Source organism: Dermacentor albipictus, chromosome 1, assembly GCF_038994185.2.
Source record: "Dermacentor albipictus isolate Rhodes 1998 colony chromosome 1, USDA_Dalb.pri_finalv2, whole genome shotgun sequence".
In the NCBI taxonomy this organism is placed as follows: Eukaryota; Metazoa; Arthropoda; class Arachnida; order Ixodida; family Ixodidae; genus Dermacentor; species Dermacentor albipictus.
The window spans coordinates 448,835,641-448,860,714 of record NC_091821.1 but is presented as its reverse complement, the minus strand read 5'-3'; the positions used below and the strand labels follow the sequence as shown (position 1 = coordinate 448,860,714).

General features: G+C 46.3%; 1 protein-coding gene across 8 annotated transcripts in view; it reads right to left on the bottom strand.

Moving 5' to 3' along the window:
* Positions 1-25,074, bottom strand: part of LOC139059252 (uncharacterized) — a 48,550-nt gene continuing 23,476 nt past the window's right edge. For 4 of the 8 annotated variants that reach the window (XM_070537416.1, XM_070537428.1, XM_070537419.1 and 1 more), the window contains exons 4-8: positions 21,961-22,017; positions 19,616-19,639; positions 19,019-19,066; positions 8,505-8,565; positions 1-112 (exon numbers count right to left, since the gene is read on the bottom strand). In XM_070537416.1, the coding sequence (XP_070393517.1) occupies positions 8,527-8,565; positions 19,019-19,066; positions 19,616-19,639; positions 21,961-22,017 (168 nt within the window). In that variant the 3' untranslated portion in view covers positions 1-112; positions 8,505-8,526. Of the gene's footprint in view, positions 113-2,232; positions 2,273-8,504; positions 8,566-19,018; positions 19,067-19,615; positions 19,640-21,960; positions 22,018-25,074 lie in introns of all 8 variants that reach the window. The other 4 variants (XR_011514030.1, XR_011514033.1, XM_070537463.1 and 1 more) reach the window with 4 other exon arrangements.

The following is a 25,074-nucleotide window of genomic DNA, read 5'->3' as shown; positions in this document are numbered from 1 at the left end:
TTATTTTCGCCAGCAGCAGATTTTTTTTTTTATTTCGTGAGCAGAGTAGCAGGCCATCGCCAATCAACCAGTTCGATCCGTCACGGCGGGCTATTGTGGAGAAATGTTCTGCCTGCAAACAGAGATAATAGCGTTAGTTAAAAAATATTTTTTCAGGTCACGTCTGTACGCTTTGAAGAAAGACACACGCCAATTTCTACCCATTGCTTAAACAAGGATCTGAGGCTGTGCAGCGCGTAGCTTTCTCCCGCGCATGCGCACTGCAAGCACGTAAAAAAGTGCTGTCTCAGACGTTTTCGTTGTTCTAGCTTCAGGATAAGTATACTTGAAACGAATGAGCAGGTAAACTAGACAAAATATTTGAATGAGAACTTTACAACGCCCTTTTGTTTCTTTTCTTTAGTTTCTTTCAAGTTCGCGGAAGAAATTAGCAGTCCAGACTCCTGCATGTATAACACTTATACAATTGAAAGTAAGTATAAGGTGTTATTTTGCCTCTTCTATGCCACAAAAATCGATTAAGCATTACGTTAACGTCCAAACTTGAAAATGCTTGCTTTGGAGATTGGCAGAACGTGTATCGATTATCATGCGCACACTTTTGCTTCTTGGCACCGGTGTTGCCAATTTGGTGGTTCTCAAGCTAAATTCAGAGGTTTTTGCGTTGTCTAACGGGAAAAAAATGTTCTCTTGCGGGCGGCGTCTTAAAAATGTTGCTTTTCATATAATGGTGGCTTCTATTTCAGCTGTACAAAAACGTCGATGTCTTTGCCAATAACTCATGCTTCACGTGTCGCAAACGTGCAGCTTATCCTTACGCGTTTGGAAGTTAAGAGCGAATTATCATCCTCATCCACAAACAATGTGCTTCCCATTTCTTCCTCCGTGTCTTCGTCCCCCCTATGAACTTCAGCTCTAACAGTTTCGGCAGGTCCTAGCAGTTTCACTCTTCGCTATTTTCGCAGATGCGCTTAGGGAGACTTCGCCTTGTGAAACGTGGTCCGTTGAAATACATCGAAAAATTCACGAAGAAAAGATTGCAGCAACTACCGCTTCGAGACTGGTTGATGGAAGTTCCAGGCGATGCCATAGGAGAACCAAGTGCCGCTATTGCAAATCATAACTTTGTGGAAATCACGGGAATTTATTCGAGCACGCTGCTACAGAGAAAGATATAACGGCTGCAGAACATTTTCCTACGGAAGGGCAAACGACACAGCGAGTACCGTAAAAATAGGTCCTTAGATTTCATGCGTTGCTGAAAGTTGTCTCGCCATGCTCGTGTGCGCCCACTCTGCGATTGTGAGTTCGGAACAGCTGAGTGCAGAACGATAGATGGTGCTTCACTCTCACGCTGCCCGACCACGTTGTTCCTAAGATCCGCACTATGGGGGTTCGCGGGGTGAGTGATTGCGACGACCATAGACCTAGCTGCGCCAGCGATCAAATATAGACCGACGACGCGTGACCAGGCCAACATGAAACAGGTGATTTTTTTTTTTGTGTAGTTCTGGTTCGTACCCGGTCGTACAACTTGTTTTCTGGCCAGTGATAGTAAGCATAATTTTTTTTTACAATATGTTCTCGCACTATACCGTAGCGCAAAAGGCGCCTATTAGTATTCGCGATTTATATCTTTTATACTGTTGTGGACGAAAAGAAACATACTTTCTTTGTCCACTGTACTCTTATATCTGTGTTTTACGTAGGCTCAATAAAACCTATTTCGAACGTGATTCTCGTTGTTGCGCGTACTTAGCGGCTTCTTAGCGGACATTAAAGTTTCGTATCATAGGTTTTAAACTTATTTGGGGTCTCGATTTGAGGGTTTCTTAATTTCTAGTTAGCAGAATCGGTAAGACCGAGGCTGCATCTCAACTACGCATCATCGTCAAAAGCCTATAATTTGTCTGCTACCGGACGAAGGTATCTGCCAGCGATGTCTAATAACCCCTGTCTTGCGCTAGTTCATTACAACTTACCACTGCAAATTTTGTAATTTCATCACCCCACCTAATCTACTTTTGTCATAGAGTGCGCTTCCCTTTGTTCCTCTTGAATGCATATTGCTTTCTATGCCTGCCCAACGAGGAAATCTGTCCGTCCGTCTGTCACGTAAGACGAATCGCTAGAAAAAAAATTATGAGCAAAGCGAACGAAATTTGACAGCAAGAATCTTGGCGGTGGTGACTTTCGGATATATGATTAAGCGCTCAGAGGCGAGTGTCTTACCCACTGGACGAAACGCCCATGCTTGCGGAAAGTAATGTATCTGAACCATATGAATGTGTTGTACCAGCGGAACAAAACAAATGCTAGGGCAGAACATTTTCTATAAAGATTTTGTTTAAAGATTTGATGATGTTGGAATAAAAGCCCTCTGTCGTACCACATGTAGAGCTGACTTGGAGAATTTTAGACATCGGGAATATTCCGACTTTCCAAACATTTAATGCTGAACACGCCATTTCGCTGATGCGTTTCTGGTGTGGCAAGACCCACCTCCCGTTGGGGCGCCATTCATCAGACGAAATGTCACCGACCTGTGAGGTCTCATGCGCTTCACGTCGCGCAGCAATGCCAGATAAGTAGTCAATGAGTTGATAAGGACGATAAGCAGTGATGAGTGATCATATGGGTCTCATCACGGATGACAATGATTCGACGCGGATGAATAAGGTGCTAAATAGCGATAAGAGCCTATAATGATCGCAGCAATTCTCATAAGATGGACAAGGCCTGATAAGGGTTTATAAGGGTTTTATCGAGTCCGATATCGTTGATAACAACCGATAAGGGTAGGATATAGGCCGATAAGGCTGATAACGGCCGATAATATTTGAGAAGTGTTTATGCTGATCGGGTCAAGTCTGATAAGATTTATAATGACACCGGGCTGAGTGGAGATGTGCGTTATACGCGCCTGTGTACGATCAACTTCTTCAGAGCAGACATTGCGGAATTCTAATCATTCCTAAAATCTCCAAATATAACGGAAGGCATACTCGCCTTCACTTCAAAGTCAGAAAAATCCAGAGGATGCAGACGATGCGCTCTTCTAATTATATAAATTAAGGTTCTTCTCACAGTGGTGCAAAGGAAGTGTGGCGTTTTAAATTATGAACTTAAATATCGATTCACGCATCGTGATGCCAATGTTCTTCGACTTTACTAAGCGCACCTGCTTACTAAATACATCCAAAATAGTCGCCGTTCACTTATGCGTACTCCTAGTATTGTTTCACTCCACGTGAAGCAGCTGGTGTCTGGGGCGAAACACCTATATATATATATATATATATATATATATATGTAAACGAGAAGAAAGGGGGTTAACCGAGGGACCCGATATGATTAAACAAACACTGACACCAAGTACAACATAGGGGAAAATGCATGTGCTTAATGAATGAAATAAAGTAATGATAAATTAATGGAAATTAAAGTGGATGAAAAAACAACTTGCCGCAGGTGGGAACCGAACCCACAACCTTCGCATGTCGCCTGCGATGCTCTACCAATTGAGCTACCGCGGCGGCGTTTCCCCATCCACTTTCTTGGGTATTTATGTGTACTAGTAGAACCCTGGGAGTGTTAGCCAGCGCCCCCACTCACAGACCTTGGCGGCGGACGTGGAACGTCTTTTTTGCCGCAGGCGTCACGAGAACGTGATCTTTTCGGGTGAAGGCAACTGGTCAATAAACCCACATATGCTACCTGAAGGCATCAATGTTGCAGGATTCGAGACCCTCGTTATGATATAAACGAGAAGAAAGGGGGTTAACCGAGGGACCCGATATTATTAGTCATATAATGAGAAGCCAACAAACACTGACACCAAGTAAAACATAGGGGAAATTGCATGTGCCTAATGAATGAAATAAAGTAATGATAAATTAATGGAAATTAAAGTGGATGAAAAAACAACTTGCCGCAGGTGGGAACCGAACCCACAACCTTCGCATGTCGCGTGCGATGCTCTACCAATTGAGCTACCGCGGCGGCGTTTCCTCATCCACTTTCTTGGGTATTTATGTGTACTAGTAGAACCCTGGGAGTGTTAGCCAGCGCCCCCACTCACAGACCTTGGCGGCGGACGTGGAACGTCTTTTTTGCCGCAGGCGTCACGAGAACGTGATCTTTTCGGGTGAAGGCAACTGGTCAATAAACCCACATATGCTACCTGAAGGCATCAATGTTGCCGGATTCGAGACCCTCGTTATGAAATAAACGAGAAGAAAGGGGGTTAACCGAGGGAACCGATATTATTAGTCATAAAATGAGAAGCCAACAAACACTGACACCAAGTACAACATAGGGGAAATTGCATGTGCTTAATGAATGAAATAAAGTAATGATAAATTAATGGAAATTAAAGTGGATGAAAAAACAACTTGCCGCAGGTGGGAACCGAACCCACAACCTTCGCATGTCGCGGTTCTACTAGTACACATAAATACCCAAGAAAGTGGATGGGGAAACGCCGCCGCGGTAGCTCAATTGGTAGAGCATCGCACGCGACATGCGAAGGTTGTGGGTTCGGTTCCCACCTGCGGCAAGTTGTTTTTTCATCCACTTTAATTTCCATTAGTTTATCATTACTTTATTTCATTCATTAAGCACATGCAATTTCCCCTATGTTGTACTTGGTGTCAGTGTTTGTTGGCTTCTCATTATATGACTATATATATATGTATATATATATAAATATATATGTGTGTGTGTGTGTGTGTGTGTGTGTGTGTGTGTGTGCTTGCGTGTTTATTTCTGCTGCGAAAATTTTGTACAGGCAAGCACCGGGCAAGTCGGTAACGTGATTACCATCCCATAGTGTGTCAGGTTCCCAAAACCTCTACTAAACTTAGCCACACAGGTGACACGGAGAGCGTGAGCCGACTACCGGCCCACGGAAAGCAACCTTTAACCGCAGCCCAGCAACATAGCTTCACCTCTTCACTTCATTACCATAAAGACCCCTTCATGAGAGTATTACGTAAGGGGTGTGAATACATCAATGCATAATTTGCATAACAGGTAATTGAACACGAAAACAAGAACAGAAAGAAAGGCAAAAAGACTATGTGCGCTAAAGTGTTAAATATGTCAGTACACATAGATAGACCGAAATTATACAAACTAAATTTGCACGAGCCAATAAGCACGTTAACATGTCAGTTCCATTGTGAAAAGTGTGCAATAGCAATCTCCATGAATTTACAAGAGCAAGTGATGGAGGCAGTTTGGTGGGGCAGGTTGTTCCAATCTGTAGCGGCATGGCGAAAGAATGAGGCGGTATAGGTAACAGTGCGCATGCGAAGGCGGCCAGCTTCAAACGTGTGCCGTGTGCAATGAGATGTTCGGGCTGCAGGCAGCATGTACGGTGGTTGATTAAGCGAACTGTGATAAAATTTATGGAGAAGTGAAAGGCTTGCCATGTGCCGGCGCGTACAAAGTAAAAGTAAATAACAATTCTTTCTTTAGGTAAAATATGCTCACGTTATATATGAATAACTAAGATAACGTTGCGGCGCGGTTTTGAACGGCTTCGAGTGCATGATGAGCTATGTTTAGGGCGGATTGCATATGGCGGATGTATATTCCAGTTTCTGTTAGGCTCTTGAGTGGCAGAGCAGTAGTTCAGCCGGTTTGTGGGCGCGTTTTAGATGACGCTTGATAAAATGCAGTGATTTGTTGGCAGATGAAATTATGTTAGTGACCTGTGAGCACCAGGATAAATCTTTGGAAGAAGCATGGAAGAGCAACATTTTAGAAGATTACCGTGATGCATCTGAATCTTCTAACTGCATCTCATGACCGTAATGTTACAAGCAGAAAGATCACGGCTGATTGTTCACTTTTTTAAGGTTTGCGGCTGCCACTGGCACACCGAAATGCTGCAAAGCCATCCAAATGTCTCATAGGCACTGGCTTCACTGTACTACTTCTGCTCACGTTTTAAAATGACAAGGTCCTTCTCCTTAGGAGTTCATCAGTAGACGAGCTTACTAACTCCAGACGTCGGTGCTGCACATCGTAGGCGTAGGCAATTTCTTGTACCTACATGGTTTCACGAAGTTATTTTTCGTTTCAAAGACTTCCTAGCAAAATTCAACACTTTCTTATACAGTTCTCATGACAAATCGTACTCTCAGCCAAATTTCTGTTGTGTCTTGTGTAACCAAAAAAAAACGTACGCCACCTACTACACCTACGGTTTTTGTTGAGCTTTCTCAAGGCTTCCCATCAACTCCCTCCCCTAACAATCCCCACGCCCTGCTTTTTTTTCTTTCTTCTACCTCTTCCCCTTTCCCCTGCTCTCTTCCCCTCACTTTCGTACTCCCACCTTTTACCCACAATGACAGCGCTCTTTTTCTCTTCAGTCTTTTCAGCTAGCCGACAACGACAGCGCGTGACGTCACCCAGGTAAGCCGTGGACGCTAATCCGTTGAGAATGACAATCTTGCCTTTGGCAAAAATAGGTGCACCTGTCGAAACGTTTGCCAGTCTTTCTGAGGCACCTTTATCCCTTTTTGCGTAACTTTCATACCACAGTGTTCTACTTCATCTGTCGGCCTCCTTGTTAGTTTTTTCTTTGCTATGCCATCAGACTTGTGTAGAACTGGGTGGCGCGCCCCCTTCATGACTCTTGAACCCCTGCACCAACTACCTACGTTCGCCTCAGTGCACTAAAGGCTAACGGGACCATTATCGCCATGGCATCAATTACACCGTACAACTTATCACAAAGTTATCTTCCATGACCTGAACACTCGTGGCAATATTCTGACTGAGCTAAACAGGCAGTGATTTTTGCAAATTTCCGCCACCTTCACGAACTTTTATAATTATGAAGATTTCTTTACGAACTGAGGGTCCAGCACTCAGCCACTGAAGCACCAAAATCGACAGCCGAATGTGAAGTTTTGGGGTTTGTGCAGTGCACATCGGCTCACTGCTATTAACTTCCTGCTGGTGTTGCCGGGTCAGGACTGCGCAACGGCGTGAGGCGATCCTTCGACACCACTTGCAAACGTTGAAATGAGGGATCCTTGTTGTGTCGTAGTATCGTCGGCTGCTTCAGCTCGCCATGGACGTGGCCAGTTATTTTCCTCCTCAGCGCTCGCTATTTCTTGCCTCTACATCTTCCTCAGCTAATCAATACCTCACGAAAGCGCACCAACTCTGTTTCGTCACGAAATTGTCACGGAGTGTTAGCGGCATCAACATGATCTCGACGCGAACGCTTCCAAATATTCGTCTAGTGCTGTAGCACGACTAGAGATTGTTTCATGAACTTGATTCCGAAAGAGAGCGACCGCACTAGCAGCCCGCCTGCATCGAAAGCAACACAATAAGCAAACCGCGCTTTTCTCCGTAGCCTCCTACCAGCCACCGATCAGACCAATTCGCATTTGAACGTGCGTGCAAGCGCAGGGGGTAAACACCTTTATTTGCGTCGTGACTTAGCTTTGAACCAACCTGCAGGATCAGTCTGACCTGCCCCACTTGACCCATTTTCGGTCTGCCGGGTTCTAAATTATACTAGCTCGAGGAGCAATTTCCATCTCTTCTGAGCACTGGAAGCCAAAGGTGACATGGCCCGCTCTCTCCTAGTTAAATGTTTTTGCGGAAACATATACTACAGTGGGTACTTTGTGATGATGATAACATATTTTTCTTATCATTGGCTCAAAAGACAAGTATCGGAGCCCCTAAAAATCACTGTAGGGATTATTCTTTCAATATTTCCAGATGGATTAAGTACTAACGAAGCCAGAGCGATCTATGGAATACGTACAAAACCAACTGTATATTTTGCAAACGTTTGCGTGTAAGCTAACTGTTTCTGTATCATGGTAGCAACGTTACGCTTTACAGTTCTAAAAGGACCCGCACAAGGACAACACGACAACATCCAGAAGACGATGTGCAAACTAACTTCTTTGTTCACCTTCAGATTGCAACGTTTCTATATGTTAGCAAAAAGCAACGAAAGCAAGGAAGACGTAAAGCGCGCATGCTTCTTTACAATAACTGCGGCTTACTGGTTTTATCTAATTTTTTCAATGCAGAATACGTCCTGTGAACATGTCGACTGGATGACATATCATGCAGTGGTGTCGTTCGGAAAAGCGACACCACTGAGAAAAGCAAGATGCTCCTTACAAGATAAATCGTACACCCGCTAAGTGACGGCGCTGTGATTGCGAGCAAACGGCTGAAAACGTGGCGCTAATTGAAAGACATCTTTAACGTAATATCAGCTGATTCTAACACACTTAGTATTAACGCAGTCATCTACATGAAAGAATCTCCGCGCTCACCGACCTCCGAAATTCATGGCGTGAGTAATTGTTCTCCTAAATGTTTAAATCAAGCCGCAATATGTGCCTCGGCTTGTCTTCCATCAAACGACTATCCAAGAGGACATTTCGTGGAATCAGCGCTATAAGGGGAACGGCACCCACTAGCTCTTCCATAACCAAAACAAATGTCACGCGTACCTTGAATGGACCGAGTGACGCATCATGGTTTGATGGCTGGCTTATAGTTGTCCGGTATTTTCTATAACATTGAATAAAGAAAAGACGTTAGGAGCCATTCATAGAGGTGAATTTTTTCTTCCTACGTACTGTCATTATATGCCCTTCGCCGCTTATATAATTGTGTATAGATCATATACGCGATCATGTACGCCATTCGGCCCTTCTATATAATGTCACCTAAAGGTACAGCGAGTTCTTAATAAATGTACGCTTTTGCGCGTTTTGTGTTCCACTCTCTTATAAATATCAATTGCATAATAGTGTAATTACCTTGCATGACTGTAAACATCCAGCAACGGGAGCAGCAGTTCTTTTCAGAAGAAAGACCAAATTCGAATGCAGTACAGGAAACTTTATCGCCGGTTCTGAGGTTTCGCAACACACGTGCAACTATTATCCAGTCTGCCCAGTATGACAGATTTTATTTGACTGACTACAGAAAACACTTGCACACAACGTGTTTCTCAGAGCCAATGCTGTCAGAATAAAGTTAGAGATATATATTTCGTATATACTATTCTTTACAGGTCTCCAATGCAAATGTTAGCTTAAAAATGTTTCTAATAGAACGCCCGATAATTATCGCAATATATCAAAGAGAGCACTTCTTTTTCTGGAAATGTCAGTCAGGTTTTGTTGACTTTTCTCAAGCATCGTTTCTGCACGTTTCATGGTGGGAGTGAACAAAAGTACCTCCACATGTACAATGACTCGAAAATAATAGGCAGATATAAGTAGACAAAATACTACACAAATGAGCTCTTCCGTAGCTCTGATGATTTCAAGGGACATATTAGTGCATTTAGACGCTCTACGACAATTGTTCGCGTCCCAATATTGCACTTCCTACATTTTTGCTACCTTTACTTTCTCTTGGATGCGTAATCCTTATGAGAATAATACTAATGAGAAGCGTCCTTATCAGGCCGCGGTTTCGCTTGCTTCAAGCTCTCCCGAACATGAGGGTTAAGCCGTCAACTGACTCATAGACGTATAAGGGCATGATGGTTACACTTATCTGAACTTGCGTTTCGTGTATCTGCGGGAAATCGACGGGAATTCATTACGCCATAAATATTTCACTTTCTTCTTTTTTTTTGCATTTGTCGAAACAATTATGATCTCCTCGTCATGACGATGCCGAAATGGTGAGTGGCATTCTTAGATTCCCCGCTCCAAGTTTTCCGGTGCGATCAGTCACACGACTGCATTGCTTAAAAACGTTAATCGGTCTAGTTAGCACAATTACTTATCTAATTACTACTTTGAGCCATTTTCAAACGTACGCCTCTGTGGGTAAATCAATTAAGGGGAAGTCAATTAGCTACCTGCTCTTCCTGCCATACCTACCTGCCATACTTAAAAGATATTGAAGCGTATTTCATGAAATATATATATATATATATATATATATATATATATATATATATATATATATATATATATATATATATGATGACTCATATATATCAATATACATATGCTTATATATAAACATATATATTGATATATATGAGTCACCAGCGTTTCAGTCAGCCGTCAGAGCAGGGCATGGACTCCTAGCACGAGCAGCGTTCCCCGATCAAAGAGCTGGAGAGATTGACCTACTACAGCGTTCCTCTTCTTTGCTACAATTACCCCCGGGAACGAAACGGGAGCCGTCAGGCGACCCAACAGCTCCTCACTACAAGTGGATCATAGTACGGCTTCAGGGGCTCAACGTTGACAATGTCTCGTTGACAATGTCTCGAACAACGGTTCAACGGGTTCGATCTCGTAGTTGACAGGGGATACGCGTTGAACGATACGGTAGGGCTCTTCATACTTGGGCAATAGTTTAGGAGAGAGACCAGGTGCAGCCGAAGGAACCGAAGGTCACACATGTGCTCCAGGAAGGGAAGTGGGCACAGAAGTGGTGTCAGTGCGAGTTCTCTTTTGGCGCTCTTGGTCATGGGAGGGAAAGGCCTGAGCGAGGCCACGTCGCTCTTCAGCATGTCTTGCCGTGGCAGAAAAGGGCGCACATTCAGATGGATCCGGCCGGTATGGTCGAATTGCGTCGATTTTGCGCGGCGGGTGCCGACCGTGCAGTGAGAAAAAGGGTGAAAAGCTGGTGGTGCTCTGAGTAGCGGTGTTGCACGCGTAGGTTACGAAGCGCAGAATGGCGTCCCAAATTGTGCGGTGGGTACATGGCGAGCATTTCGTCGAGCGTCTGGTTGAAGCGGTCTGTGTGATCATTGCTTTGGTTAGGCGTAGTTGTGCGATGAACAACGCGATACTCTTTAGGCATGACTTCAACTACACTGGACAGGAAGACATGTCCGCGATCACTGTGCAGTTCCTGAGGTGGCCCATGACCCAGGATGAATCGACGAAGCAGGAAGGAGGCAACATCGCACGCTCTAACTGCAAGCAGGGCGGTAGTTCTGACGTGTAGTGTTAGGTGGTCCACTGCCACAATGACCCAGCGGTTGTCAGCTGATTTCAGGGGAAGGGGCCCATACAAACCGATGCCGACGTGCCCAAACAGCCAGGTAGGGGAAGCTGAAGGTTGCAGAATGACTGGCGAGAGACTGGATGAAGATTTCCGGCGCTGACCAACGGAACAAGAGGGAACGAATTGTGAACGTAGCTACATCCCTCGCCAATTGTACCACTGCCGAAGGCTTTAAGAAGTTTTGAAAACTCGCTAGTGTGCGCACTGCGGATTGGAGTGGAAAGCTTTGCATACGTCAGAACGCAGACTGCGAGGTTCTAGTGACAACCGCTGGCGGCCGTTGAGGTTATAATTGCGTCGGTGAAGTAGGTTGTTGCGAATAGGAAAATGGCGAGCTTGACGACGCAACGTTCGAGTGGTTGGTCGTGCAGATGAACCAGCAAGAATATCTACATGGGATGCGATCGAGTGGTCCTTCCACTGATCAGAAGTGATGGCAGTACGGTCGAGCGAAGAAACGGCAAACTAGGATGTGAGCAGCGGGCATTATCGTTAGGCCGAGGAGAGCGCAAAGAGCATTGGTGTCAGTATGCTGGTGTCCACTGCGGCACATCACGCGGATATCGTAGTCCTGCAGGCGGTACGTCGGGCAAGACGGCCTGGGGGATCTTTTAAAGACGACAGCCAACATAGCGTTTGGCGGTTCGTGACTGCATCAAACAGACGGCCACACAAATATGGCCGGAACTTAGTAAGAGCCCAGATGACTGCCAAGCATTCTTTTTTGTCGCAGTGTAATTTGTCTCAGCTTTCGTAAGCGTGCGGGTTGCATAAGCAATGACATATTCAGGAAACCATTGTTTGCGCTGGGCAGGAACAGCGCTGAGGCCAAGAACCGCTGACATCTCGGTAGGGGCTGCCGGCGCGTAATGGCGCAAAATTGGCCGAGACGTTAGCAAACGACAGAGCTTTGTGAACGCCTAGTCGTACTCGAACGGCCACGAAGTGGGGCGTCCCGTCACTTCTAAGTAGCTTCTTCAGTGGCGATATGATGGCGATGAAATTGCGAATGAAGTGAATATAAGTGATACGGACGTCGCCGCAATGGCAGTTGTGAGCCACTGTCGATGCGATGTGTAAGAGTTGACATCCGGCCTAGTGAAGAGTGCCCTACATCGAAAGAACGAAATTCTCTTAAGAGGCACAAAAGTTGAGACCACTGAACCGGTGTAAGGTCATGCGCAATAGAAGAACCGAAGACATCACTGGACGATGGGTCACACGTAGAAACAGCTCTGAGCGCAATAGAACTAGCACAGTAATTGTCCTTGGGCACGTCCATAACTTGCACGTCTTCAATGGCTTCTACATTTCCAAGACATTCTCCTCAAAACATCACAAGGTATGAGAATGGGTTCCAAACGAAAGCGGTACTGTAGCCCTGTGTGGTGTCCATTGTCGCAAAAGGCAGCAGCGGACCGTTCCGAGTAAGAAAGTGGTCAGGTGGAGACAGTAGACGGCCGTTGACGCGTTCGGAGGAACGTGGGTGTCGCCTTAGACAAGTACTTTTTCGAAAGTGAAGAAATGTCTGTTAGCGGCAAATCTAACAGCGGCGAAAGCTCCATTTCGGCCCGTGCGCATTAGATAACGCATTTTGGCGCGAGAGAAAATTCCCAGCCAACAATAACGCCATGAAAGCACGAGGAAAGGATGATGAATGATATGACGTATAGAACATTGTCAATGACAACGCGAGCAGTGCAAGCAGCTAAGCGATGAATATGCGAAGTTCTGGCTGTGCGGCCGGACAGCCCAAAAGTGGGTGGCGTGACTTTCCGAAGTAAGCGGCAAAGCTTAGCGTCCACAACACATATGGCGGCTCCTGTGTCCACAAGTGCGGATGCGCGAACACGGTCAACAAACCATTCTATGACATTCGAGGGAATGCGTTGAAAGATTTCATATTTCGAAGGTGTCGCAGCCCACACCTCTTGAACTGCGACCATTAGTTTTCGTCGTCCCGAGTTATCGTGCAAGGTCGCATCAGCGACAGTGAACGACGGCGAGGACGCGGTGAACGACGGGTAGTCGGCGTCGAGCGCCATCTGGGTGACACAGCCGACGGGGGTCTTAATATGGACGGTTGGGCTGGCTTGTCACGGGTGGGGAGGCGCTAGGCGGCTGCAGACGATTACAATAACGTGTGATGTGACCAGCGTAGCCGCACGCACGGCATATTGGCTGGTTGTGGCGGGTACGCCACCGGTTCGCAGGGGGAGGTCCCGCCCATATCATAGGACGGGTAGCACGGGGTGGCTGCTGCTATGATTGGATGGCGGCCTGCTATCAAGGCTTCGCCACGACGTCACCACAACAGAGAACCATGCTAAACGAAAGTGGTTTGGTCGTCGCGATGACTAAAGCGTGGCTGATTGGTGCAGCCACCGAGGCCTGTTGGGGCGTCGCAGCGACTTCAGCGTAGCTGACATGGGCAACCGCGGGAAGATGCTGGTCTGGCAATACATCGGCGATTCCTTGCTAGATCGCGCGACGGAGCGCAGGTACAACATTCGAGACAGGCTATTGCATATGAGGTGGCTCAGCAAAGGTAATCAAGAAAACCTGGCGTGCAACTTCCTCCCTAACGATCGCTTTCATTTCTGCAAGCAGCGCTGATTGGTTGGAGATGGTGGCCAAACCAGCAACCTCTTGCGATGAAACGCGACGTGTCAACGAGAGCTGCCTGCGTATCTCCTCGTAACTTTGGCATAGAGCGATGATATGTCTGTCACGGACTGAGGATTTTTTGCAAGTAGCAAGTTGAAAGCCATGTCCCCTATCCATTTCATTACATTGCAGATTTTGGCGGACTCCGAAATGATCGCGCTGGCTCTCTTGCACAAGTCCTGAACATCTTCAATGTAGCTGGTCAATGATTCACCCGGTTGTTGTGCACGTTCTCGCAAACATGATTCCTCACGCAGCTTGTGCACAGCAGGACGACCAAACGCAGTCACTAAAGAGGTCTTGAACGAGGACCACCTCAGACAATAGGTCTCATGGCAACACCCACAAGACAGAAAAGCACGTTGTTCAGCTTTGCGGGATCGTCCCAATTGTTATGGGCGCTTACCGTACTCTCATATGGCGTCAACCAGTCTTACACGTCGGCGTCATCCGCGCCGCTGAATATTGCAGGGTCCCTGTGTGTAGGCACACGAGAGCACATGACTGACTGAGAAGGCGCTTACTGGGAAGGAGCTGTTTGGTGGGATGCTTCTTCAGGCAAGGTGGAGCGTAGAATACGGCATTGAAGTTGCAGGATTCACGTTGTACGCTGAAGCACTCTCCACCACTTGTAAAGTGTTTATTAGTCACCAGCGTTTGGGCAGGCCGTCAGAACTGGGCAGGCACTCTCAGCACGAACGGCCTTGTCCCGAGAGAGAGAGAGATAAAACTTTGTTATGTCCTTGATGGGGTTCAGGGGTGGCGGGGGTCGGGAGACTAACCCCCAATCCACCCCTTCCTCAGACGGCGGCCATTCCTTGCTTTCTGGCGGCGCCTTCGGCCATCCGGACGGCCCAGAGCTGCTCCTCTGGGTCCAAGCTGAACAGCAATGTCTCCCACTGCTCGGCCGTAGTTATGCGTGTGTTACTGCGGAAGGTGTTGGTGGGTGAGGCTTTGGGGCATTGCCAGATAATATGATCGAGGTCAGCGTGGGCCTCGCACGCTTTGCAGAGTGGAGAGTATGCATCGGGGTACATGCGGTTGTAAAGCACGGGGTTCGGAAAAGTTCGTGTCTGAAGCAGTCGCCAAGAGGTAGATTGAGACTTCTTCAGTGTTTTGTGTGCTGGGGGGTAGCGTAACCGGTCCCTGCGGTAGTGCAGGAGAATTTCTCTCAACGTGACCATTCGGTCCCGCGCGTGACCGCGATGCAGAAAAGAGGGCTGGTCGGGATCGGAAGACGCAGGAGAAGGATCATGCGCCCCGTGTGCGAGAGCTCGGGCGCCATCGTGGCTGGCTTCGTTTCCAGCTAGACCCGAGTGACCAGGGGCCCAGATGACCTGCACGCGGCGTTGGCCTTGAGGGAGGAGCTGACTTTCATGTTTAAACTTAGCGTGTAGTGCCAGAGAGAATCTTCTGCGCTTGGGATGCTATCAGTCTTCTTATGTAGTTACGAATGGCCGTTTTTGAATCGCTTATGATGGAGTGTGCATTGGTAGCCGCGTAGGCCAAAGCGATGGCCGTTTCTTCTCCTACTTCGGGTTGCGTGGTGAATGTTGGTGCGGCCGCGGCGAGGCGGTACTGCGAACCCGCGACTGCGACGACCGCCATGGCGTTTTGGTTGGGGTATTCTGCTGCGTCCACGTAGGTTACGTCAGCGGCTTGGTCGTAGCGCTTTTGTAGTCGTTTAGCTCGTTCTGCACGTCGCTCCGGATTGTGTTCAGGGTGCATATTGCGAGGTATGGGTGGGATAACTAGTTGAGCACGAATGTTTGGAAGGATGGGTACTTTTGGTCCGAATTGGGTGGTGTAGGTTGTGCCTAGGGTGCCTAGAATGTGCCTGCCCGTGGTGGAATTGGCGAGTCGTTGGTATTGGCTAATACGCTGCGCTTCAATAAGCTCGTCTATGGTGTTATGAATGCCGAGGACGTCCAGTTTCTCGTTAGAGGTGGTGATGGGAAGATGAAGGGCTTGTTTATAGGCCCTCTTGATCATGGTGTTGAGTTTGAGCTTGTCAGTTGCATTGAGGCTAAGGTACGGGGCGACATAGGTGATCCTGCTCAGGGCGTAGGCGGTTACCAGGCGTATAAGGTTGCTTTCTTTCATGCCGTGATGTCGATTTCCGATGCGTGCAATGAGGCGAGTGGCTTGGTGTACATGATTATCTAATTGCTTGAGTCTCTCCGTGTTTCTGCCGTTTAGTTGGATGCGTAAGCCAAGGATACCAATGCTAGGTACAGTAGGTATGCGTTGCTGATGCACGTGGAGTTCTATCTCGGGCGGGTGAGGGTCTGGACGTCGACCTCCCCAATTAGGCTTGCACAGAAGGAGCTCCGATTTCTGTGGGGAGCACGCCAGGCCGCGCGGTTCTACGTATGCAATGACCTCGTTGATGGCTTGCTGCAGCGTGTCTTGGATGTCACCGTCACTGCCTCCGGTGACCCACAGGGTGATATCGTCTGCGTAGAGGCTATGCTTGAGGTTGGGGATGCTAGCTAATGCAGGCGGTAGTCCGAGCAAAGTCACCTTGAACAGAAAAGGGGATAGAACCGATCCTTGCGGCGTGCCTTTGCTGCCGAAGTGAATAATTGGTGACTGCAACTCTCCGATGGTAATGGTGGCCGTGCGACCTGTAAGAAAATTCTTCACGTAGTTATATGCTTGATGTCCAACCTGGAGTTGTGCCAGTTGGTTCAGTATGGCCTCATGCGTGACGTTATCGAACGCCTTTGTTAGGTCTAGTCCTAAGATGGCTTTGGTGTCAAGCCTGGAGCTTTTGTCGCCATCGATAATTTGGTGCTTGAGCTGAATCATGATATCTTGAGCAGAAAGTTTCGGGCGGAAGCCAACCATGGTATTGGGGAAGAGGTCGTTGTCGTTCATATGTCTGTGTAAGCGTGTGAGGATGACGTGTTCGAGTACCTTTCCGGCACATGAAGTGAGGGAGATAGGGTGGAGGTTTTCGAGTAGGAGACGCTTGCCGGGTTTCGGAATCAATAATTTTGGCTTCTTTCCATTGTGAGGGGAGATTTCCAGTTTCCCAGTATGCGTTAAAATAAGCTCTGAGGGCTAGTATAGAATCCTCATCTAGGTTGCGAAGCATTTTGTTAGTAATGCCATCAGGTCCCGGGGCTGAGTTAGGGCGGAGTGCGAGGATGGCTTCCCGTACTTCTGCTGCTTGTATGGGCGCGTCCAGGTGGTCGTTAGCGGTGCCTGTGTATGCTGGAGCGGGTGTAGTAGGTTCAGGTACTATGTATCGGTCTATCAGCTCTTGAAGACCTTGTGCGTCCGTGCCCGGATGGGTGTGAATATTTTTTTGCAAGTTGTGCTGTTGTGTGTTCTTGTTGTTGGCCGGATCGAGGAGGTAACGGAGGATATTCCACGTTTTGGGCAGGTTTGGTTGCCGCTCCATGCTGTCGCATGTGCTGTGCCAATTTTGACGAGCAAGTTGTCGTGCGTAGTCTTCGATGTGAAGGGTGAGAGTACTAATACGTTTCTTGAGTGTTCGGTTGAGCTTGTTCTGTTTGTATCTGCGTTGCAGACTGGCGAGGGCTTCCCACATATGCAGTAACTTGCTATCTGCCTCCTGCAGATTGGCTTCCTCGGGCACCAATTTAGTGGCTTCGCTCGCGTCTTGCAGCAATGATGCGACCCAATCTTCGAAAGGGGGTTGGGTACCCGAGATAGAAGTGAGGGCTCTGGTCTGCCGGAAAGCGTCCCAGTTCGTTATGCGGAGTTGACGGCCCTTAGGCTTTCGCGGGCCCGCTCGAACTGCTGTTTGGATTAAATAGTGATCGCTGCCCAAGTTGTCTTGTGCGTTGATCCAGTCTGCTTGTGGAATTCGCTTTGCGAATGTTAAGTCCGGAGTAGTGTCTCTGCTAACGCTGTTTCCCATACGAGTGGGACAAGTTGGATCCGTGACAAGAGTAAGACCTAGATTCTGTCCGTCAAGCCATAGTTGTCTTCCCTTTCGGCGGTCCATTGGGTATCGTCATGCCACCGCAGGATCGTTTAGGTCCCCTACGATGAGCAGGGGGGCTCCCCTAGCTACTTGATCTGCTTTGGTGAAAAGTCGTAGAAACCTATGTTGTTCTTTGCGGCTGCTGTACACATTGAGGACGAAGAGACTCTGTTGGTTGCGCCTTGCAGACGGGATGATCTCCACGAAAATGTGGGCTGCTGTATCAATGCCTGTGTGATACTGTATAACCGGAATGTTTCGCTTAACTAGTGTGGTTACTTGGGGCCTGCGGTTATCATCGCAAACTGCGGTGTATGCCGCGTATCCCGACAGCTTAGCCGCTACTTCGGTCTCTTGTAATGCGATAACATCGGGGGAAGTATGTGGTGCGAGAGAGGCAATATATAGCTCCAAGTGTGCTCGTTTTCGCCGGAAGCCCCGGCAGTTCCACTGCCAAATGCAGTAGGTAGCACGTTCTGGATTGCTCGCAGCCATCTTCGTCGGGACGCGAGTACGGCTTCTTTAGGGGACCTGCTCTGGGACGGAGTAGGGTGTTTTCCAATTCTGTCAAACGGGTGTTGTGATTTTGAGCCAGAGTCGCGACCATGTCTTCAAACACTTTGCGCGTGTCGTCCATGTTTTCCTGTCGCTGTTGTTCTCTTGCCGCAAAGGCTTGCTCAATTCTGGGCAGTAGTAGCGTTTCTAGTTTCGCAGTAAGGAGGTTGTCCATTGCGCGTTCGAGAGCCTTTGCAATGGAGGCGTCGAGCAATGTGGCAAGCTTACAGTCTATTGCTTCGTTGAGGTTGCGTTGTATCTGCTGTTGCAGCTCAGTAAGGGCCTCACAGTTGACATTTCCTTCTGAAGTGTATGCTGGTGTTGCCGCTGTTGAGATTGGTTCGAGAGCTTTGCGCTTGTGCGGGGTTGGTTGTTGGGTGGTTTGCGGGCAATCTATTGCAGGGACAGAAAGGATGTCTGCATTTGATGGTAAATGTTTGGGTTGTGTGTCTGCTAGTTGTGATTTGAGCTTAGCGTTTTCTGTCTTGAGGTCTTGTATCTCAGCACGTAAGTACCGGAGCTCATGCATGAAGCTGTGCATGGTACCGTCACTAACTGTGTTCACTGGGGTTGCTATAGGTTGTGAGGTGTGACCTGTGTGGGAGACAATGCTGGCCCAGCTTACCTGCAGAGCACTGGATTTGGTTTGGTTTGGTGCCTGTAGTTATAGCACAACCCACTACGGGGGATTGGCCATGAATCGGGCGGCCAGAGCGCTGGAGAAATTGACCCACTAGAAAGCGCTGGAGAGGATGGCCCACTAAAGCGTTACTCTTCTTCGCTATAATATAAACTTACCAGAAAACAACCTAGTGTCTCAGGCCGCACGAATGCATCAAGGCAACTCTGAAAAAAATAACAAAGATGTAGTATCTCTTAACTTAAATGCTTCGTTTGTTTAGAAATGCTAAATATGTAACTTTACCGTTATTTGCTTACAATGATTCCTTTATAATGTCTATATGACATCTGTGTTCATTAGCCTAAATGATTTAAACATATGTAGTTGATCACGAATTTTAAAAAGAAAATTGTCGTGTTTTATCTATTTTATTGAGGAACTCGTATTTTCTCAAGAAGTCCCGAAATGTGAAAATGACATCGTCATAATTAAGCTCATCCGTTAATGAGCGAAGGAAACGGACCTTTTCCTCCAAGTACACTTTAAAATATGTGGACGCTCTGCTTCTGAGCAGGGAGGTTGCACTGTCCGTTCTTGGGTCGTGCGGCTGCTCTACAGTGAAGACATCGCGCAACAGTGGAAGCATGCCGTGGAATCATTATGATTGCGAACCCCGGGCACCAGATTTACTCGAGTTTTGTTTTTTTTTCATCAGGAAGTAACTAATGACATGCGGCAGTTTGACATGATAAGTCAAGTCCGTCAATACTTACCAGGACTCGCACGAAACGATACCTCTAAGAAATGAAACAAAATTATCAATTAGTAGTGATCATCGATTCTCAGATACATATTTCGAATGTGTTTACCAGTAAGTCTTACTATACGAAAGAAGCTGTACGAAGATGATGTTGTCGCACAACTAATTCCGTGTTTCGATGTAAGAATCAGAATCAGGTTATTTAGGTCAAAGGTGAGGTAGGTCATACAGAAGATGTCTATACAGAGGAAAATCGCGCATTTAGAAACTGAATTGGGACCTCATCTTCATGATGAAAAGAATTATTTCAATATAACATCATTTACAAGACATGAAAATTGTAGTTACGTACACTAGGGCCTGGCTCTGGCGCACTAAGCCGTAAGCGGACACAGTGATAAAATTCTGTTAAGTAGTATAGCCTAAAAATTTATTAAATACAATGTATGACTGTACATAAGCGGTTAGAAATGAAAAGCCATGAACAGCACAATTTTGTTTACCCTAGATAAATATGAGCGCAAGAAAAGCTTTTCGAGTCAATGGCCGACCTATACCGAACTCCTTTGGTGTGTGTGACCACCAGCCTGGACCGCGTCGTCTGCAAACGGTAGCCAGACTCACGCGTGCTACGCAAAAAAAGCAAGAAAAGAAGAATAAAACATAACGAAATAAGTCTATCACAAAGACCGAGAACAAGATGGTGAAGGAAGTTAACATTAGTCTGAAGTAGCAAAAACGAAAAGTTCTAATTCTGCCAGAAATATTTAAGCTTTCTGCAATTAGAAAAAAGTAGTAGCGTGTCCGAGAGTGTTGAGGGTGAAAAATGAGTCGTCTGTTTGCCGCATTTGGCGGGAACGTTCTGCAAAATGAAGCTCATGCTCGCTGCAAATTTTGTAATGTTAGCATCAAGAGGGTTCCTTGGGATGACAATTTCTGGAACATCACCATTAATACCCTGAAAATAAAAGTGTCAAGTTCGTATTTAACAGCATTGGTTACGCTTGTAATGAATTATTCGCGCTAGCGTTAAGTGAGAAAAATGTTACTACACGAATAGCTCAATTTTGAATTCCGTGCATTGACGTTAGGTGATTGTTATTGGTGTTGCTACATGATACAGTGCTGTCCTATTAGGAAGCTCACAAAGCTAATTCCTTTTCTAAGGCTCAAATGAGGAAGCAGCGTAGCGCCAAGCGCCGCCCAAAATTATGCCCCAAGCACCGAGGGAGTCGTTTTTTTTTCTATCCTGCAATATCATTCATCGTCATTATTTGGCAAAGTACTTGCATCATTTAACACTCATCTACGGACGCATGAAAATACCGTACTCCGTCTTCAGGGCAAAAAAAAAAGAGAGACCTTCCACATGCTTGCGTGGAACACCTTGTGTTCCCCGAAGGATCAGTTATACCCTGCAAAGAAACTCACGGCTCCTTGCATTTTTACGAGAGACTTGTTTTCATGTACGTGGGGAGAAACAATGCAGTGTTATTGTAAGAGACGCTCGGGCGGATCAATTGCCGGCCTTGATCGCCAGGCTAAACCCGCCTGTTCCTACAAACCACCACCACCACTTAGCGGTCTTCATGGCTAAGTTTCACTGCGCTCCGCCTAACGAAATGCGTTTCGCTCTCTTATTTCGAAGTGCCAGCAAACAAGCGATATCATAAATGCTACACAAATCGAAAGAGCACCGGAGAGTTCAGATTAAGCCTGCCATAAATGATATGTGCCAAACTAATATCTTGCACACGCGTCAGCACCTGCGTGTGTGGCTTGCCAACTGTGCAGAGAAGATGCCTGCTACTTATTAATTTGCGGTATGACATGTCACTTTTCTAATTGTTTTCTCCCGTTATTATTACATGTTGGTTTTTCTCACGATCGACACCAGTTCCCGAGCTACTGTGAAAGTACGGTAGTAGGTACGTAATACCTACGCTTAACAGATGAACGTATTTTGAGCCCAGTAACGCCAAGTAGGGTTCACGTGGGCCAAATAAGAGCCGAGTGTGTCTTGCTACGGTGAAAGAACTGAGAGAAGTGGGATCTGAAGCGTCTGACCGAGCTTTCCCGGTGCCGAGGCCAACCCGAAGTGTACGTACAACCAAAGAGAGAGCTTAAGGTTTGCAGGGTGTGCACCAGGCAGCGTGAGCTACTCAAGGATGCATGATTAGCGAGGTATCGCTTGGTCAGTTGTGGGTGGCGGGGATAGTACAACCATTGTCCAAAGTACTCGTGCGATGTGTGGTATCTAGTAATTAGTGGGTTGTCGTAGTACATTGCTCTGCGTTGCCAAATATCTCTCACATCTTTGTGGCCTTCTTTTTTCACGAATAAAGAGCGTTGTCTTACAGTGGTAGCCACGTCGTCAGAGTTCATGTTGTCGCAGGTGTTGTACAAACGTGATACCTGCAGAAAGAAACATCAGAGGCGATTTAGTGGTAAATTCGAGGGAAATACGTCAACATGAAGTTCTACCTCTTAGAGGCTGAGGATCCGATATATACAACTTTCTACACATTGCAACGGCTTGTTCAAGCCTCATCGCAGAGTGAAGTGAAACTGACGGCTCTACGGAATAGAATATATATATATATATATATATATATATATATATATATATATATATATATATATATATATATATTTTTGCACTTAATAACTGAATTAAACTTGATAACGTAATTGCAATGAAAGTGGAAGAGAACGCTTACCGTAGGTGAGGAGCGATCCCACCTCTTCGCATTACGGGTGCTATGCTCTAACCAATTGGGCTACCGCTGCGCCGTTTTCCCATCCACTTCCTTGGATGTTTATGTTGTACTACTAGGAATAATCTTGGGATTGCTAGCCAGCGCCACCACTCACAAACACTGGCGGCGGATGTTGTTTTTATCCACTTTCATCGCCATTAATTTATCATTTCTTCCATTCCTTTTCTACGATTTTGATACGCTTTAAGGCTATGCAACTTTTCTTTTCCTAATCGGAATTTTAACTCCTTTTTTGGCAAATATATAGCTGCAACCAACTCACCACCAGTGCTTCTCTTGGCAACACAGGAAAACGGCCTGCTTCTGTCATAACATAAATATAATTTTGTTTGGCATATTACATCATCATTTAGACGTTGCAGCCGTTAACCAAATAATACCGGCAGCGGTGTAAAGAGCGCTGCATAATCTGGTTTTTTGAAGCTGCATAATTCGGTTTTAAACGCCGGAGAAATATTGTCACTTCGTTAACGTGATTGACCGCGCGAATAAGAATGTCCTAACGACACGTTCACAAGACTCGCTAGCATAACGGGGCTTTGCACAAGAAGCTCCGATGCATAAAGTTGGTTTCGCCACCGTACAGTCTGCGATAAGGGGAAGCGTAATAAAAGTGAAAATTTTTTGTTACTAAAATATGTGCAGCCGACTCCACTGCACACTCAACCAAACCAGCTAAGCCATTTGGTCCAGCTGATACAATTGCGACCAGAAAAGCTCGCCCGTGCGCGATGACCTCACACTCAACGCTCTTGGCGCTCCAGTCAACGATGTGCGTCGTAAAATTTGGAGCAAGATTGCCTGGACTTTGATGCAAAGCGGCTTCTCAAGAGGAGAATTCTTCTTCTTTTTCTTCTTCTTCTCCTCCTCCTCCTCCTCCTCTTCTTCTTCTTCTTATTATTATTATTATTATTATTATTAGACATGGAAACATACAAACACACAAAGGAAACGGGGAGCGAGCAAGCTGACAACTGTCACCGTGAGGCGCACAACGCCTGTCTACTCTCTCAGGAGGGGGGAATGAAAAAAGGAGAAGATAGAAAACACAGAAATAGGAAAGAAAGTAGGAACTAAACAAATGACAGAGACAAGGACAAAAGAAAGTAGGAACACGGAAAAAATGTCTATAAACGAGGGCCCCAATTGACCTCATTGCTCATAATGCATCGTACGCGAGCGAGTTTGTCAGGGAATCCGAAGAATGCGATCTCCATGGATGTGAGATACAAAACGACATCGACTGGCATATGTGGGTCCGGGAACGACATGATAGCAGTATATGCCGAAGCATATCTTTTGCTTTCGAAAAGTTAGCTTAGCTTATCTGCCTTCAATACGATCGGAAGTGCGCCTTATGACACCTGTAGTATACTCTTGCCCTTAATTGAATTCTTTTTTTTTTCAGCCACGACATGTGTCGACACATTCGACACGTTGATTATCGCAAGCTCCCGCTCTAATCAATTGAGAGTGTTCTCATTGTCCATGTATCCTATACAGTGCCCGTTTTCTTTCATTGCTTTTTTTATTTATTCCGCGCAATCCCATCTTCCTCACAATGTTCGTCCGCTTTGATGATCGATGCTGAATGAGCGTGATTAGCCTAATGTCGATCATTGGCACGGTTTCAACTGACCGTTGTAATTCATCGGTAGAATTTGCATACCTAATGTGTGAAGGAGCGCGCATTAAATGATGAAGATGAGCGCATCTGTGTAGAATGTGCTAAAGTTGAGTGGAAACACTCCTGGCCTGTCGCTTATCTGGCGATAATCTTTCCCAAACGCTCCCTTCCGAGCGAACGACGCGACTGCTTCGTTGGCAGGTAAACCATGTCCCCTCGCAACTGACATAATGATCAGTCTAGTATTCATGCAGCCCTTGACTCCACCCTCACCACGACGATTACCCTAACTTCTCATTAGGTTATGGCTTGCTCCTCCAGTCAAAACCTGTTTTGCGTAAATTTTATCAGCATGTTTGACACTGGTAGAATATTTAAGGGTCTATAAAATTAGGTCCACATGCATAAGTGTCCACATGCATAATTAGGTCCACTTGCACAAGTGTCCACAAACACTTGTGCAACTAATTACTCTGATGCAATCAGCTCCTTACAGAATGAGGCAACTAAAGCTATGGACTGGTTTGCGGCTAATTTAATAAGCATCAACCCTTCTAAAACGCGACTTGTCTGTTTCCATAACCCCATGAAAAAAATCCTGCCTATGACACCATTATTCTTGCACACATCAGACTGTTTTGGATGTGCATGTCAACATGTTAAAAATTGATCTTCTGTTAAGTATCTTGGGTTGCTTTTTGACTGTGATCTTTTATGGAACTCGCAATTATCACACATCTGTAAAAGGCTGCGCGCGCTCTCCTGTGTATTATACAATATGCGATGTCTTATGCCAATCTCCGTTCGAAAAATTATTGTGCATGCTTTAGCCTACAGTGTGCTACGTTATGTCTTGACTGTGTATGACCATTGTACTCTTAGGTGGAGCTCAAGAATTAATTCAATTTTACGTTCACTGCTGTCAATAGTGGCTTACGATTTGTGTCCAAAGCAAGATACAGACGTGTTTAGGTTGTTGAATTTGCCAAACTTCACTTCTCTGATTATCGAAAGTGTTGTAATTAAACACTTCTGGAATAACGATTTTAAAACACGATATACGCC